At 45.4% G+C, this 18,384-nt stretch overlaps 1 protein-coding gene across 2 annotated transcripts in view; it reads left to right on the top strand.

Annotated features, from left to right (window-relative positions):
* Positions 1 to 16,463, top strand: part of XYLB (xylulokinase) — a 42,958-nt gene extending 26,495 nt beyond the window's left edge. For both annotated transcript variants that reach the window (XM_027522781.1, XM_027522782.1), the window contains 4 exons: positions 3,318 to 3,376; positions 5,583 to 5,670; positions 8,228 to 8,322; positions 13,037 to 16,463. In XM_027522781.1, the coding sequence (XP_027378582.1) occupies positions 3,318 to 3,376; positions 5,583 to 5,670; positions 8,228 to 8,322; positions 13,037 to 13,114 (320 nt within the window). In that variant the 3' untranslated portion in view covers positions 13,115 to 16,463. The remainder of the gene's footprint in view (positions 1 to 3,317; positions 3,377 to 5,582; positions 5,671 to 8,227; positions 8,323 to 13,036) is intronic.
* Positions 16,464 to 18,384: the final 1,921 nt, after the last annotated feature.

Raw genomic sequence — 18,384 nt, 5'->3', positions numbered from 1 at the left:
TGGTGTTGGAGAAGACTCTTGAGAGTCCCTTGGACTGCAAGGAGATCCAACCAGTCCATTCTAAAGGCAATCAGTCCTGAATATTCATTGGAAGGACTGATGCTGAAGCTGAAACTCTAATACTTTGGCCACCTGATGCAAAGAACTGACTCATTGGAAAAGACCCTGATGCTGGGAAAGATTGAGGACAGGAGGAGAAGGGGATGACAGAGGATAGATGGTTGGATGGTATCACCAACTCAATGGACATGAGTGTGAGTAAACTCCAGGAGTTGGCGATGGACAGGGAGGCCTGGTGTGCTGCAGTCCACGGGGTCACAAAGAGTTGGACACGACTGAGTGACTGAACTGAACTGAACTTTTATAAACGGTCCCACTCTTCTCCATTCTTCCACCAAAAGTGTAAAAAGAAATTTCCCCAAGGGTCTCCACAGGCTTCTAAGCTCCCTGAGAAGTGAGCCCAGGTGAGCAGGACAGGGCCAGAGCTGAGGTGGACATGAGTGACTGGCCGGAAGGGTTCTTTGGTCGTCAGCAGGGGGCACTTTGGGGGGCTGTCCCCACTGGCCCAGTATGTAGGGAGAGGCAGTGAGAGTGGAGAGACCTTCCTGGGCTCCAGGGGACTAGTGCAATCATGTCAGCATTCCCAGCCTCTGAAGCAATTCTTGTGCAAACAGCGTAAAGTTACTTATCCTCTTAGCAAGCTTAACAGGGTGAATCAAACCTGTCCTTCCAGCTCTGCTGAGCTCCTCTAAAACAAGATCACATGAATGGACATGCTTGAACCTAAAAGGGCACAAGGGCTGCACGGACTGCAGGCATCATGTTCCCAGCTGAGCAGCTTTCAGGATCTTAGTTCCCAGACCAGGAATTGAACCCAGGTCCTGGCAGTGAAAGTGCTGGGTCCTAACCACTGGACCGCCAGGGAGGTCCCTCTCATTTCTGTACTGAACAGTCATAATCTCATTTTAATAATGTCTAAGAAGAATAAAAAGATGTCTGAAGTAAGACTGGTGATCATGATAATAGCAGGTGTCAGCATGTACCGAGTGTCTACTGTGTGCCCAGCCCGGTTCCTAAGCACTTTTATCTTTATTAACAGCAATATCTCTGGGGTGGATATCACTCCTGCTTCCCAAAGTAGGAAACCAAGGCTCAAGGTGTTGTGTCACTTGTTCCAGGCTGGCAGACCTTCTGAACCAAGCCACTCTGGTTCTAGACTCTAGATTCTTAACTACTGGGTTACATCTGCTTCCTTTAAGGAATGATCCCTGTCTTGATATTTAGACACCAGGACACATATGCGCCCAGCTGGGCGGGGCCAACGCCATGGTTCCTTTTCAGCTTACGTTTCCACGTATGTTTCGTTATGTTTAGGTTGACTTATAAGAGCAACAAAGCCTTAGGGACTTCCCTGGTGGTCCAGTGGTTCAGACTGCTTCCAATGTAGAGGGCACAAGTTTGAAACTTGGTTGGGGAGCTAGGGCCCCACATCTCGTGTGGTGCAGCCAAAAACTTTTTTTTAAAAAAGCAGCCTTATAATAGCAAGTTTTGAAAATAAAGGAGAGAAAACCACCTATAATCCCATCTCATTTCCCTAACCACTCGTGTAGTCTGGAAGCACTTTCTTTCAGTCCCCTTTATGAGCTTATTTTTATAAAGCCAGAGTCCTATTCCCGTTTTACCTACAAAGGGTACATACAAACCCAAACTCTGTCAGAGCCTTCGTGGTGCTTTACATCGTGCCCAGCTGACTCCTCTTGCAGTCGTGAATGGAGTATGGGTTGATTTTCCAACATGGAATCACACGGGAACATCTACCTGTGTGTCCTGAATTGTTTTCTTAGCTGGCTGTCATCCCTTCCCCTCTTCCCAGCCCAGGCACTCTCTTCGTGGCCGAGGGTGAAGATGGGGGAGGCTGAGAGGGGCTTATAACATTTGTTTTCAAATACCTGCGTAATAAATAAATGCCTTTTTATTGTAAAAGAGTCCTGTGACACAGGAGTATAGGGATGTAAGCACTATGAGATTACAGAGCGCTCCCTCTGTTTTCCCGCCCTGCTCCAGCTTCCACATCACCACTTAGACGGCCCGTGGGGGAGGCGTGGGGATACTGAGGACTAGCTCTGCCTCTGGGACACCTTTTTCATACCAACACCTCCTAATGCCTGGTGGGTTCTCTCTTCTGGTTGTTTATATGCCTCTGGAGGGTCACTACGCCACCTATCTTGTACTACAAGTATGGCAAGTCAGCATTTAAGGGCTCATCTCATTTCAGAATTTATTTACACTTCTTTCCATTTACAACTTATTTGTGGGGGAGTGGGGCATGCCACATGGCTTGTGGGATCTTAGTTCCTGACCAGGGATTGAACCTAGGCCCTTACCAGTAAAAGTCCCAAGTCCTGACCACTGGTCCACTGGAGAATTCCCTGTGTTTACCACTTTTTGTTAGCATTAAATAAATAAATATATATATATATATATATATATATATATATATATATTTTTTTTTTTTTTTTTGGTTCAGCAGTCTCTCATTGTTACAGTACAAGGGATGTTCTTTCTTGACCATCTCCACTGTAACCTGAAGTGGAACTATATGTCTTTATTACTAGATGACAGTTTATTATTTTTCATTGTGGAAAATATCTTGCATGCAGCAGAATATATGCTTCATACAGCTAACTGTAAAAACAGTAAAAAATCAAACACCTGTTCATTGAGCACTCTGGTTAAGAAATACAACACCAAGGCTTCCTTGGTGGCTCAGTGAGAGAATCCACCTGGCAATGCAGGAGACATGGGTTCGATTCCTGGTCAGCTACTGAGCCCGTGCACCGCAACCACTGAAGCCTGTAAGCCCACGCTCCACACAAGTGAAGCCACCGCAACGAGAAGCCCTCGCACCGCAACTAGAGAAAAGCCCGCGCAGCAGCAAAGACCTAGCACAGCCAAACGTAAATAAATAAATACTTTTGAAAAGTTAAAAAAAAAAAAAAAAAAAAACCTCTGTCCTTGTACTCTGAAACAAATGACATCAAAAAAAAAAAAAAAAAGAAGCGCAACATTGCCAGGACCTTAGAACCGTCCTGTGTGCCCTCTTGAGTTGCATCCCCAAGAGGTGGGTGAGGCAGTGGCCTCACAAGTCCACGTGGACAGAGCCAGCCTCAGATCTCCCCCCAAGCCCCGTGTGACAAGCAAGAGGCATTGACCCGACGCTAGCCTTTTGTGGTAGAAGAACTCTGAACAGCAGCCCTTTCTGCCTTGGGGAATTGTGACAGCCATTTTTTTGTTTTGTTTTTTGTTTTTCCTTGCAGTGCCCAAGACAAAGATTTTGGCCACTGGAGGAGCATCTCACAACAGAGACATCCTACAGGTAAGCACTGGTAGCAAGCTCTGCACTGGGGCCTCTTCCATGTCTAATACTTCTAAGAGCAAGGGACTCAGCAGTTAACACTGCCTCTGTTCCCAATCCTGCAGAGATGGGGAACTTACAGCTCATTCTCTCCCAGGAAGCCAGCTCTTTACGGCTCACATGGAGAACAGGTTCAATCTTACACTCAATGAAATCCATTGCCCTGTCCAGCTCCACTCTCTGATCCCAGCATCGGCCTCTGGAGTCACACAGAAAGTGCCTGTCTTTCGCAGCAGATCTTCTGACATCTAAGGCCAGTGTTCTTGTCTTCCTCAAGGTTTCCCCCTTCCAATTTAAACGTCTCTGATTCTCCCAGCCATTCCTCTTGTTAAACAGTCGCCAGACTTTGTCACTGTCTTTCTGGTCCTTCATTGTGTTAGAAATATATGACCCAAAGTGGAATCAACCTGCAAACATCTGACAACCAGGCCGTCACATCATGGGTCTGTCAGTGTCTTACTGGGACACTGAGCAGTTTTAGATAAGCCTGAGGCTGCCTTAGCTGTTTGAGTAAGTGTGTCAACTGTTGATGTGTAACATACTTGCCTTAGGTAAGGTTCTCTAGAAGCAGAGCCTGAAATGGGAACTCTTCTAGAAGTGATTTGTTGGGAGAGTGCTCCCAGGAGAAGGGAGTGAGGGAAGCAGGCAGGGCAAGGGAAGAAGGATAAGCAAGGATGTGTTTCTGGCTAGAGTCAGCTTCAGCTCCATGCCAGGTGGAGATGAGGTACCTGAGCTATGCTGCAGACTTGGCTCCACCTTGGAGTAAGGGGGCAACTAGCTACCATGGGAAGAGGTGAGAATGACCTCCTGGGAGAGGGAGCCTCTATTCAGCCAAGAGCAATTTTCAAAAATTTTATTTATTTTTTGACTGTGCCCTGCGGCATGTGGGATCCTTGTTCCCTGACCAGGGATTACACCTGCACTCCCTGCATTTCGAGGCACAGACTCTTGACCACTGGACTGCCAGGGGAGCTCCAAGAGCAATTCTTTTTTTTTTTTTCCACTTTTACTTGCATTTATTTTTTGCGGCATTTATTCCAGGGCCATAAGATTTTGTTTCTTCCATTTCTTCTGGAATCTCTTTTTCTTTTGTGCAACCTCCTCTTCTGGTTTAGGAGCAATCTGTTCTTTTTCAGTAAGGATTGTCTCAGTGTAGCAAGGAGAGCTTATGTACCGGTTGATCTGACCGTGAGATCTGTAAGTCCTGCGTCCCATCCTGGGGGCCTTGTTCACCTGGATGTGTTCAATGACCAGAGAATCTGCATCTAAGTCCTTCTGTTCAGTCTCACTCTCTGCATTTTTGAGCATGTGCAACCAAGAGCAATTCTTTTGAGAGGCAGTCATGAACTGTTAGCCAATTGTCAGGACGTGTAGGTGAGGGTGCACACCAGCCCAGTAAGGGGATCTGTTGGGACATCAACAATTCTGTCATTTAGTTGCCAAGTCGTGTCCGACCCTTTTGTGACCCCATGGACTGTAGGCTGCCAGGCTCTTCTGTCCATAGAATTTCCTATGGCAAGAATATTGGAGTGGGTTGCCATTTCCTTCTCCAGGAGATCTTCCTGACCCACAGATCAAACCCATGTCTCCTTCATTGCAGGGGGAATTTTTTTTTTCTTTCTTTCTTTTTCTTTTTTTTTTTTTTTACTGCTGAGCCACTAGGGAAGCACATCCCCAATATCTCTCATCAACGAAGAACCTCGAGTCTTTTCCACGTGAGCTCCTCTTAGTACAGGCCCTCTATTCTAAACTAATATAATTTATTTGGGGGACCTACATGGAAAGCCTTATGTTTATCCCTGTAAGACCTGCTCTTGTTAGTTTGGGTTTGTCTGAGCTTGTTAGTAATAGTCAGAGCCCAAGCCGTCTCCACCTTGGCTGTTTGCTAAGCATTCAGTCTAAAACTTCCTCCTTGTCTTTGATAAAATGGTCGAACAGTGCAGGGACAACCTGGAGATCTGTGGCCCTCCAATGAGGACTTCTCCCAGGTCACCCTGAGCCCTAGGATCACCAGGGTGGCATGGTCAAATGTACTTCCTTTAAGGCAGTAGAGGTGGAATCGAAGGTATCAGAAGACATGAGAAAAGAGAGCCTGGGAAATTCAGGTCTGTGTCCACATTCCCTCTGAGGAACGACTCACCACAGTAAGAACCTCTGTCCTTTCCAGGTGCTTGCAGATGTGTTTGGTGCCCCCGTGTACGTCATAGACACCGCCAACTCAGCCTGTGTGGGCTCTGCTTACCGAGCTTTCCATGGTAGGTGGATGGATGGGGGCAGACACCTCTGGAAGCGGTTGGGGCACTGGCTGGGCTGAGGACAGTGGAAAGGGGAGATTGGGATGTTCCCAGTCTTTAGGAACATGGCGGGCTTCACTTCTCTCCCCTCCCAAACCCTCTGTGGCTTTATTCTTTACTTGAACTGGAAAAGAGAGGCACAGTCCTAACTAAATGAAGCCTGCTCAGACATTGGTTGAGGGCATTCGGGCTGAGTCTGGACAGCGGGTAGGTAGGAGGGGTGGATAACGTCCAGAGCTGTCTTTTCAACGAGAGCAGGAAATGGACACAAAGGTGAATGCTTCAGAGCCAAGAAGTCCAGGACCCTGGACAGCTCCATGGGGGGAGCGTGGCTCTGATGGAGGCATTGCAGAAACTAGGGGAGCAGCAAAGGCCCACAGGGATGTTGTTTCACCCATGTGGTCCGTTTGCCGCGTCCCCTGCCTGCTCAGGTTGCCCACCCATGTACCTCAAGGGCTGTGTCCTTTCCCTCTGGCGGTTCCATTCTTCGCACATTTATCCTTAACTTCTTAACACACCTATTTAACCTTGTATTTTTTTCTTTGAACATTGAGAATTAATCAGGGAGCGTAGCCTTCTCTTAATAAACTCTTACTCTTTCATTCCCTTCCCTCACCCCTGTCTGCCTCATCCCACATGGTGCCACCTCCGTATAAAGATCATTGGGCAATTTATTTCTAGACTCTTGTTTTTAATCAAACTTTACATCCTGTTGACTTTTTATCTACACTTACCTTTGACTTTGTCTTTCTTTTCTTTTTTTTTCTTTGGTGACTCCCTTCAGTTTCTTTTTCCTTCTTCATTTCTATGCTAGTTTTGTTAGAATATACAGCCTGAATACATTTTTAAGAAAAAAATTCAGTAGGTGATACTTTTCTGAGGGCTTACATGTCCACCCTCCCAAAGAATGCTACCTTGGCTGGACAAAGGACTTTAAAATGTTTTTCTCAGAACTTTGAAAACTCCATTCCATAAGCTTCCAGCCTTCAGAGGGGTTCACTTTATACTCCTTCTGCCAAAACAGGAAAGGAACTGCTCTTTGGGGCCTCCACTACTATTCTGCACTGTTTTTCTTTCTTATTTTTCTGTACCACCTTTTTTCTTCTTTCCTGCGCTGCTTGGCTTGTGGGACCTTAGTTCCCTGACCAGGGATTGAACCGGGCCCTGGCAATGAGAGTGCCGAGTGCTAACCAGTGGACAGCCAGGGAATTCCCTTCTGCGCCTGTTTAGTTGCCAGAGATTACCTACAGATCCTGCCCTGTGCTACCATCTAAAACAAAAACCTGAGCTAAGTCCTAGAATACCAGTTTCCACTTTATGTCCACGTCCATTCTCTCCAGCTATGTCTAGGGACAAAAACCAGTCACACAAAGCCAGGCTGTGAGTGGAGGGGGACCACAATCTTTGGAGAAGTCTCTCAGGGGCCACCCCGCCATCCCCTGGCCCCTCATCCACACAGCTCTGGACTGGGGTAGTCCAGCTTTCCGAGGGAAGGCCTCGAGTCTTTAGTGGGCCCTCCTTCCCTCTTGGTGGTCTTGAGTTTCCCTTCAGTCTGATACTGCTCCTTAATTTGCTTGGAAATTCCTCATTGTTCCTTGCCCACCTCCGGCCGCCTTCCCTCTTTCCAGGCCCATCTCTCCTTTGCTTGGTGAGCATTTACTGAGCGCCTCCTGGATGCCGGCAGAGTGCTAGACACCAGAGCTCCAGTGGAGACCAAGTCCTGGCCTCTCAGAGCTTCCACCTCAGGAAGGGAGAGACCTTGAATCTGTGGCAGCAGTGTGACACGCCCTGAGGAAAGCGGAAGATGCTGAGGGGTGGCAGGGATATTCTTAGAGGCCGCTTCTTTGAAAAGAGAGGAGGGAACATTCCGTCCAGTGAAAAGGCTCTGGGAAGAAGGAATTGAGTGAAGCTGGGGTGACTGCAATGCAGTGAGCCATGGGGAGAGTGGAGTCACGTGAGGAAGGGGAGGCAGGCAGACCCTCCCCTCTGTCAGAGGTCAGAGGTTAGCTGCCTCCTAACATGCACTTCAGACAAACTAGGCCCTGCTGAGAAGGAGGGCTGCTTGTGAAACTTTTCCTCTCTTTCTCCCCCTTTTTAAGATGGTTTTATGGAGGTACAATTGTATAATATATAAAAAATCACCCATGCTTGACTATACAATTCAGTGTGTTTTAGTAACTTTACTAAGTAGTGGGACTTGCTGGTGGTCCAGTGGTTAAGAATCCACCGTCCAATGCAGGGGACATGGTTTTGATCCCTGATAGGGAAACTAAAATCCTGCAGGCCTCGGAGCAACTGAGCCTGCACTCTGCAACAAGAAATGCCCGTGTGCTGCAACAAAGACTCAGCACAGCCAATATAAAGGAAAAGAAAAAAAACAAAACACTTTATTAAGTTGTACAACTGTCACCATAATCCAGTTTTAGAACATATTCTCACTCCAGAGATAAAAATGCTATTTCCGGGTAACGCCTTCGTTTGCAATATGCACTGATACAAAATGAGCTGTCCCTTCTAGGCCTTGCAGCTGGAACAGACACGCCCTTCGCAAAGATTGTGAAGTTAGCCCCAAATCCCAGATTAGTTGCGACCCCAACCCCAGGAGCGTCTCAGGTAAGAGACCATCCAAATATATCTATGGCACTTGCATTGTGAAAAACCCACTAGGTTCTTATTTCCAAAAGGTAAGTATTTTCTTTGTCACCTCCATTACAGTTGATGTGCTCAACTGAAGAGGAAATCTACTTTTTTTTTTTTTAATTGTCAAAAAAACAGAGCAAAGGAAGCAGGTTGTCTCTGAGATTCAGAGATACCTCTAATCTTATAGCCCCAGGGATGAGATGGCTCACTGGGCACATCTTCCTTGCTCTGATGCCTTGGAGTGGGTGCTTGTTTCTAATTCACAGGATTACAGAAGCCGCTGAAAGATTTCTGTCACTTAAGCATAAGACATGCTGGGCTTCTACCGCTCAGATCTGAAGTCTGGATCCAAGACAACTGTGTGGTTCCTCAGTTGGGGAACACAGACCCCACTTGCTACAAGTTGCTACCCTGGAAAGCAGACCCTGAGTTGTTGATGAGGAAGCAGGAGATTTATGGGCTTCCCTGGTGGCTCAGACAGTAAACAATCTGCCTGCAATGCAGGAGACCTGGGTTCGATCCCTGGGTTGGGAAGATCCCCTGGAGAAGGGAATGGCTATCCACTCCAGTATTCTTGCCTGGAGAATTCCATCAACAGAGGAGTGTGGCGGGCTACAGATGGGGTCTCAAAGAGTCGGACACAACTGAGCAACTAACACTTTCACATGTAGGAGATTTATGAGGGGGCACTCTTGGAATCTGCATCTGTGCAAGGGCAAAGAGGCAGGGCTGGGCCGAGGTGGGAGAGGAGCTGCTGCAGTGCCATCTCAGTGGAGCCCTCGGCCAATCCTACAGAAGTTCTGAAGCTGGGATGACTCTTTCGAGTGTTACGCAATTGTAGCGAGAGGCAGTCTGGACAGTTTGCACCACGTTTCCAGTTTGCAGAAGGTTCTTGGAGCCCAGGAGCAGGGGTGACCCAAACAGACAGCTTTATTACTGTCAGTACCGCGGGCAGTGTAGGCTCCACGTTTGTATCGGTGTTCCTTGGCCTTGAAGAGCTGTGGGGTGGAGTGGAGTGGACCCACGTGGATAGTGTGCTCTCACTGTGTCTGTGACCCAGCTGAGGGGACCCCAAGCTTAGGAATCCCCCAGCATCATAAACGAGCTGCCAACAAACCGGTCCAGCCTTGGCCCTCAAAGGAGTCATTATCTTTCTGATCCTGATCGGCACACCAGTTTCCCCTCTCTCCATCTTCCCAGGGTTTTTGCTATACAGACACCCTTGAAGAGATAGTCAGGAACAAAAGCTGTGACAAGATGTGTAGAGACACCCTGGAGAACTGTCTCCCCGCCTGTCTTGGGAGCAGAAGCTCCTGCTTTCCAGGTGACTAGATAACCCGCCCAGAGGGGTCTGCCCAGGCTTCCGTTACTTTTTGTTGTGTGTCCTGTTTAAAAGGCAGTTCAGTGCAGTCGAAAAGAGCCTTTCTTGAGATAAAGGGCCTTTGAGTTCTGATTCTTATCGTGACTCTCCCTCTCCATGTGACCTTCACATGACCTTTACCTGCCTCCTCCTCATCTGCAAACTTGTGTTTCTTCGTCTGGGAACGGGGGAACTCTGTCCAGCCTGCTTTTAACCTACTCATTGTGAGGCTTAAAAAGAACCCTTGCCTAGCATGGGTTTATTGTACAACAGGAGGTCGGTAGTGTTGCTAGTATTGGCTCAGTGGTTCAGCAGTGTCAGGGCTCGGGGTCAGGCTCTTTGACGTTCTCCAGGTCATCAGTGGACAAAGGGAACATCATGAGGGCCACGTATGTCGTTTAAATTCTCTGGTATTCTCATTAAAAAAAAAGTGACTAATACATTTAATTCAAAATGTCCAAAATACTGTCATTTCAACATGTAATTGATAAGAAAAGTTGCTCGTGTGATATTTTACTGTGTGTGTGTGTGTGGATGAGCTTTGAAATCTGGTATGTATTTTCTGCTAGCAGCAGCAGCCGCATTTCAAGCGCTCAGGACCGCATGTAGCTTGTGGCTACCGTATCGGATAGTGCTGTGCTGGGTATACGCCACATGACCAGGGATGTGTGCAGCTGCTTCTAACATCCTGACGCCCACAGCTGTATTCACAGGCAGGAATCAGAGCATGCCTTTGGGCAGAGAGGGCCTCCTCACACACTCTTGCTTATCAGGGAGAAACCTACCACTCTGTTCCCCGCAACTCCTCCAGCAGATGACCCCTTGGTTATACGGTCAGCCTGGGGTAGAGTCTGGCTGCTCTTTTATCCTCTCTAGAAGGAGGCCAGCAAGGAAGAACGTAGCTGGGGAAAGCTTTAGGGTAACAAACGGCTGTGACTGCCTCCTGACAGGTGGCGAATACTCAGCGTGTGTCCTGCCACTCTCCCTGGCTTGCTTATGACCGGTCGCTAAAAGCTCGTGGAACTCTTTAAACCCAAGTGCAACCTCAGAATCCTTCTCAGCACTAGGTGGCAAGCAGTGACAGCCTGTGATTGTTGGCACAAGTGACTTATTTGAGGACTGGATTGTAAACAACCTTGAGAGCCGGGCAGCATCCTCTGTTTGCCTTCTATGATGCACCTGTATGCTCAAGTGGAAACTTGAGACAGGAACAGTATTTTCTCTGTAGGCTCAGCTGAATGTTCCAATTTGCTCCTTGGAGAGGAGATCAAAGGCCCCCTTACTTCCCCATTGAGTTCATGGGCAGAGGCCCTGTTGCATAATCAGTTGCTAAAGTCCTTGGCTTAGGGGCCAATTAAGCCAATTGAGATTGGCATGACCTCCTGGTGGTATATGTGAGTCCCATGGAAATATGGATCCCTGGTCTTCAGTGTTGCTGGTCTGTGATGTCTTATCTGTAACACTCACTGACCTGAACCGCAAGGCTTACACTTGTGCAAGCTACAGGCGAAAAGAGCTTTAGATAAAAGGAATGAAGAGGAAGAATGTGGACTTGTGTTTCTTTCTGGCCACTTTTCCCTTGTTGGTTTTTCGGTTTGGGTTTTATTTTATTATACAGCACACTATATACATAATTTTGTAGTCCATTTTAGTTTTTTTTCTTTTAGCTCTTTTAGCCACAGTCTTTATTGTTTGAATATCTGCAACTGTTACTCTATTGACAGATTTTAATTTTACAAATCTCTACATTCTATATTCGGAGAAGGCAACGGCACCCAACTCCAGTACTCTTGCTTGGAAAATCCCATGGACGGAGGAGCCTAGTAGGCTGCAGTCCATGGGGTCGCTAAGAGTCGGACACGACTGAGCGACTTCACTTTCACTTTTCACTTTCATGCATTGGAGAAGGAAATGGCAGCCCACTCCAGTGTTCTTGCCTGGAGAATCCCAGGGACAGGGGAGCCTGGTGGGCTGTCGTCTATGGGGTCGCACAGGGTCGGACACGACTGAAGTGACTTAGCATAGCACGTTCTATATTGCAAGGTCTCTTCACTTTCCGTTTTATGCCTCATTTTCATCAAGAAATATTCCCCCAAGTCACAGTTTGCCTGATTGTGTGTTAAAGCATTCTTTCAGATTTATCCCACTTTTAAAATTCTATAGATTTTTACAACCAATAAATACAACCAAGTATTTATATTCTGAAAAATGTGCCTACATGTTATTTTTAATGACTACATAATATTCTGACTGGCTGATGAACCACATTTCTCAAGCATTTTCCATGTCTTAAGAGCAGTTGCTTCTAGTTTTTTTGATTATTATAATTAACCCTATGTGGGTAAAGGATTAACAAAACCTCTCCCTATTCTGCATGAGAATTTGACCTTTGGTTAATGTTCCAGCTCTGTTTCCTTTGAGACTTAATAAAAATGGAATGTCAACAGTGTTACTAGGCAACATTGCTTATGGCCGTATGGCCTTGAATGAGGAAATTGCATCATAAGTGGGAAAACACAGATACCTAAGGGTAAGTCAGACTTAGGGCTGCCTGAGTGCTGTGACCTCTTACAGGCACGTCTCTTGCCCACAGAGGTGTTGGGAGAGATACTTCTGTGGGAAATGAGGCTAGTGCACCTGTAAGATGTGGATTTCATCTCCTTGCATCTGAGCTGTGACCTGGAGGGTAGGGAAGGAAGAAGGCAGGGAGGCAAAGAGACCCTTCCCTGGACACCTGTACAGACTGTTCATGGGCCCCTTCAGCACTGTGCCAGCACTCACGTTTCTCCAGTATATTCTGTTGAGGGTCAGGGTGTAACCCAGAGTAGTCTTATGAGTCTGAATGTTTAGTGGTGTCTGAGAAGACCCTTGGTGTACCTAGCACCCTACATTTAGGATTATTTCCTTAGGGGAGCTTTGCAGAGTAGAATAACCAGGTCGAAAGCTATGGGCATTTTTGAGCCCCTTTATCCAAATGTAAATAAAGTTGAGGTGATTTCCAAAAGTGTTGCACCGCCAACTTCTACCAACTGTGCAAAGAGACAGTCATTTCCAGGCACTTTCATCAGAATTTTTTAATGTTTTGTAGATTTAAGAACAAAAATTGGTTTCTTGTCTCAAGTTCCCATTTTTTAAAGATCTTAAACTACAGGTTGGGGAACTACTACCGTTTCATCTTTTGCGAATTGACACTTTTCTTTTGTCTGCCCAGCAAAAATGTTAAATTGCCAGTGAGCGGGATGGAAAAGTTTTTAAACTGTAATTTGCAAAGAGATGTAAGTGGCACCTTCCCTTCCCCATCCTAAACTGCTCTTTCCACCTCTCCAGGTCTATGAGGCCCTCCTCCAGCGGTATGCCATGCTTGAGCAGAGAATCCTGAGCCAGACCCGGGGGCCTCCGGAGTGAATTCTGCAGGCCCAGGCCCCCCCGCCCTACTTGGAGATGTGACCTTGGAAAGCTGGGATCCTCTTCCCTATTCTGGGCAGCTCTGCCCTTCCCACTTCCCCACCTGATTCCTTGCGGTGCTCCAGCCCTGCCCAGGACCACCTTAAAGCCCATCTTAGCACATCCTCCTGAACCCAGATGGGCTGCTTGTGTCCCCATGCGGTTGTGCCCAGGGCAGGAAAGCATCTCTCTTTTCCTGTCTTTATCCCAGGAGGCAAGATAACACTGAGCTTGGGATATATCCAAGAAAAATTGTGACTTTTCCCCTTTCAGGACCTAAATCAGCAGATTGGGAAAGACAAAGCAAAATAAATAGATTCTTTCCTCTTTATTCACCAGTTTTCAGGATGATAAGTTGATCCCCAAGCATCCTCTGAAAGCAACTGGGTTTTTAGTATGATACATTTAACATACTTTGTATGTCTTAATCCATTGCAGTGATTCTTCTTCTTTTTGTCTTCTTTCTGATAGCCATTGCCTCCAGCTTTTCTCCTGCTTTCCTTGTGTGCGTGTGTGCTCAGTCATGTTCAACTCTGGATGCCATGGATGTAGCCACCTGGCTCCTCTGTCCGTGGGATTTCCCAGGCAAGAATGCTGGAGTGGGTTACTTTTTCTTCTCCACCCACTTTCCTTATTTATCATTCATTCTTCCTTCTTTACTGAGCCTTCTGCCCTGTCTACCCTTTAATTATTGCTGGGCCCCAAATCTCTGTTCTCATTCCTCCTTCCCTCCGATTCTGTCCCCTCTTGTTGGATGACTTCATCTAGCCTTGGACTTCAACTGCTCCTTAAATACTAGTTATACCCAGCTCTGTGTTTCCAGCCAGAACTCTCTTTGGAGTTGGTCAGCATTCTCACAGGGGTACTTCAGAAGCAACTTATCTTCACATGCCCTTCCCCAAACCTCCTCGTCCAGAGTTCGTGTTTCAGTGAATTGGTACCACCATCTATCCATTCATTCATTCAGGAGCCCAAACTTAGAACTCAGATATCTGCTTTCCCACCTCAGATCAGTCACCAAGTAACTTTGGTTATTCCTTCAGTAATCCCTTAAAAGTAGTTCCTTTCTCTCCATCCCTCCCTGTTTTACTTCAGAACCTTTTATTCCTTGCTGAAATTGCCTACGTAGAAAGTCCTCTGTGACCTGCCTCCTGAAAAATCCTCCAGACTTTTCTGTTGCTACAGGCCTGCACCTAAGTTGGACTTGGGTTAAACCAAATTACTCATGGTCTCATCCAGAGGACACAAATGCTGCAACAGGTTTGAGACCTTAGAGGATCAGAGCAGAGACTAGTGGGAAGTCAAGGGAAGGAGTTTAGAGGTTTAAGTAGGATAAGAGATATCACATCTGAAAAAGATGAAGTCATCTGGAAAGGGAGTGATACCCTTCTAAGCTCCATGGATGAAGGCAAAAAAAGGAAGCAAGAAGCTGAAGATCACAGCCCATCAACAGCAGGTCAAAGATTCAGAAGAACTCTCCCCCCACCTCACCACCACTTGGACATTACTTATTAAAGAAATTCCATTACCAACCAACAAACAAGAGGCTCCTACCAAAAAACAGAGAAAGTCGCTCAATCCACTCATTTTACCCCTGCCCCCATAGAGTTGCCCATTATTACAGGGATATCAACATAAACAGAAAAAGGAGCTGATTATACAAATATGAGAAGAAAAGTGAGAACCGTAACTTTTAAAGTTAATGAAATACTTCACATAAAAAGCAACAGAAGGTAAATTATACCAACCCTCTAACATGAACTTCAAAAAATAAGAAACAATTGTGGCTATGAAAGAATACCACAGATCAGAAATCTAGAAACTCAGAATAAAAATGTGAACAACAGATAAGGTGAAAAGAGAATGGCCCAAGCTTGGGAAAGAATTTGAACAGAAAGATAAAATCACCCTAGATGATGAAGACTAAATTACAACATATCCAAATGAAAATAGGAGTGACTGCAAGTACTATACATCATATAGAAGATAAGAATGAAGAAAGCTAAGACAGCAAAAACAACGTGAAGAGCTGGAAAGGCCCAGAAGGAAAATGACAGAGAAGATAGGCAAGGAAAAATTAACACGGGCAAAATTGGAGTCTTGAAGCCAAAAGATAAAACAATGAAACAGAGTTAATATTTAAAACTATCCAAAGAGGAAGTCCTGGAAACAAGATCTGAATTCGTGTCTTGAATAGGCCTGTCTAGTTACTTGGAAAATTGACTCAGAATGATCAGCTGAGATACTTCCTAGCAAACTATTATCCTTTGAAGGTGAGGGGGATTTTCTATAGGCCAAAAGGCCAGAAAAGTCTCCAGAAAGATCAGGTTGGCATCAAAAAGCGAGGTAGCAGTGGAGCAACATGTTCAAGAAACTCAGGGAAAAAATATGAACCGAGTGTTTTGTGTCTAGCTAAACTGCCCTGTAAGTATCAAGGATGTTTTTTAAAAAGTTTTAATCATGCAAGAGCTCAGGAAATATTGTACACATAACTCCTCAGTATTCTACTAAATCAAGCCTCATCCAATTAGGAGATCATTGGGGAAACGTCAGCAAAAGGATTGCTAGTGAGCACTGAATCGATTTAGATCTAAGACCAAAGTGAAAGTGGGGATTGGGGTGGGAGAAGAGTATCAAATGGTACATGTTTTGACAAGGTAGAAGTAACAACTAAATTAAAAAAAAAAGAGGACAGTATAAAGAGCTGTCATGGGAATTCCCTGGTGGTCCAGTGGCTAAGACTCTGTTCTCCCAATGCAGAAGGCCTGGGTTTGATCCTTTGTCAGGGAACTAAATCCCACTAAGACCTGGTGTAGCCAAATAAGTAAATAAATAGATAAATTAAAAAAAATTATACATGTATATATTTATAACCTCAAAGAGCTCTGTTGCAAAGGCAAAATGTGCAAGTCAGAGTACCCGGGGCAAAGGGAAAACATAAAGTAGAATTTCAGAGTGTCCAGAAAAGTGATTGAGGGAATTTCCTGATGGTCCAGTGGTTAGGACTCGGCACTTTTCACTGTCTCTGTTCGATCCCTGGTAGGGGAAATGAGATCTTGCAAGTTGCACAGTGGGGCAAAAATAAAAACTAAAAATGTTCAAGACCTGGGTATAAAATACTTATAGAAATGTGTTAAAAAGAAAAATTAATGGAGAGAAAAAAGATTGATAATGAAATCTATAGGATATAATTAAAACAGTGATAGGTGACGTATAGCTTTATAATACTGTAACACTGATAAAACAGTTAAATGAATTAAAAATACAGGGAAAAAATGTCAATTCTACCCAGTAAAAAAAGACAATGTTTCTTTTTTGTTTGTTTTTTAATTGAAGGATAAATGCTTTACAGAATTGTGTTGGTTTCTGCCAAACATCAACATGAATCAGCCATAGGCATACATATGTCCCCTGACACTGTATTTCTTTTATCTCCCGAAAGTCCATTTCTGAAGTGTTTCATTCTCTCTTCATGATGTTCCTGTTTCCAAATGTCTTTCAGCATGTTTATAATGGCTTTTTAAAAATTCCTTGACTGATAGTAACATCATCTGTGCTATTTCTGTCTGTTTCTAATGACTGATTTTTCTCCTGATGGTTACCTTTTCCTGCTGCTTCTCATATTTAGTAATTTTAAAAATTAAATGTTGGGCATTGTAAATTCTTTCATGGTACAAAGCCAGATTTGTTGAATTCTTTTAAAAAGGGGTTGACCTGTTGTCTGGTAGGTATTTAAATTACTTGTAGACCAGCTTGATCACGGCAAGGCTTGGTAGTGTGGATTTACAGTAGCCTTGACTCTAGGGCTGGTTCAGCCCCACTGCCCTTGGAGTGACTCTCTGAGTCTTCACTCTCAGTGTCCTGGGTGTTGAGTAAGGACTTGTCCACTTTAACCAGTTAGAAATAAAAAGTGTTCTGTGCCAGGCTTGGAGCTCTTCAGCTTGCTTGCTTGCTTCCCTCATGGAGTTTGATTCTAAGGATGTGACACCTTGAATTCAGCAAAAGCCCCGAGGAGACTTGTCTTCAGACCTCCAGCTTTCTCAATGCGGGGCCCTCCTCTCTCCACTCTGCTCCTTCAGTTTCCCCATCTCCAACGATTCTCTCTGATCCCAGCTCTGCAAGGCGGCCAGGTTCTGCTTGTTTAATGCACTCCCTGCGCTGTGGACCCGAATGTGTCTCCAGGCAGAAAGCAGGGGCAATCGTAAGCCTCACTTCAACTATTTCTCTTTTCACAGAGATTTCAGGATGGTACAAAATCCAAAGATAGTTGACTCCTATCTTTTGTCCAGTTTTCTTGTCATGGCTCCGAAGGGCAAATAACTGGAAGTAAAACATCTTATCCAGCACTTCCAGAGGTTTCTCCACCTTGTAGGAGCCTGACCTAAAAAGGAGGCTTGGCCTGTCAGTTTTAAGAGTTCACAAGGACAGACTATTCTAGTTTTTTCTGTTCTTACCAGAGGCTCTTTGATTCACTCACTATTGAATTGAAGGGGAAAACCCCTTCTGGTTTCGCCTACTGTTCTTAAGTTACTGAGTCAATGCTTTCCAGTGAATATCTCTTAGCTATTTTGGGATTCTGCATTTCCCAAGTACCTTTTCCACCCCATTCCTCAGCTTCCCCTTGCACAGAGACTAGTCCATGAAGCTTTTATTGCTGTTGGTAGTTATCTCGGTTCGTTTGTATTTTGGTGTTTTGGGGGAAACCTTGTCACCTGGTTTTATTGTAAATGTACATGGATTTTCTGTTCTTTCTTTTCTTCTTCCATGTAGTTACTCTGTGAGAATTTTGGAAGATTCAAAAGGTTGGGGGCTAGGTTGGTATGCAGCCACCAACCTAGCCCCTATCTTCTCAGAATCTGGTAGAAATTTTAAGAGCTTAAATGTAATTTACCAGGCTCTCTCTCTCTCTGCAATAGTAGAAGCGTGTATCAAAATGTAGCCTCCATTAGCCAATGTCACTAAGTTACTATAACGAGTATAGCTTGCTTCTTGACCCCCAGTGGACTTCCAGTATGAGTGAGAAATAAATTTTGTTGTTTTGAGCCACTGGGGTTTGGGGATTTTCTATTAGCATCAGTTCAGTTCAGTTCAGTTGCTCAGTCATGTCCGACTCTTTGCGACCCCATGAGTCGCAGCACGCAAGGCCTCCCTGTCCATCACCAACTCCCGGAGTTCACTCAAACTCAGGTCCATTGAGTCGGTGATGCCATCCAGCCATCTCATCTGTTGTC

The sequence above is a fragment of the Bos indicus x Bos taurus genome, chromosome 22 (genome assembly GCF_003369695.1).
Source record: "Bos indicus x Bos taurus breed Angus x Brahman F1 hybrid chromosome 22, Bos_hybrid_MaternalHap_v2.0, whole genome shotgun sequence".
Taxonomy (NCBI): Eukaryota; Metazoa; Chordata; class Mammalia; order Artiodactyla; family Bovidae; genus Bos; species Bos indicus x Bos taurus.
The sequence above is the reverse complement of the archived record's forward strand: the minus strand, read 5'-3'. Positions and strand labels throughout refer to the sequence as shown.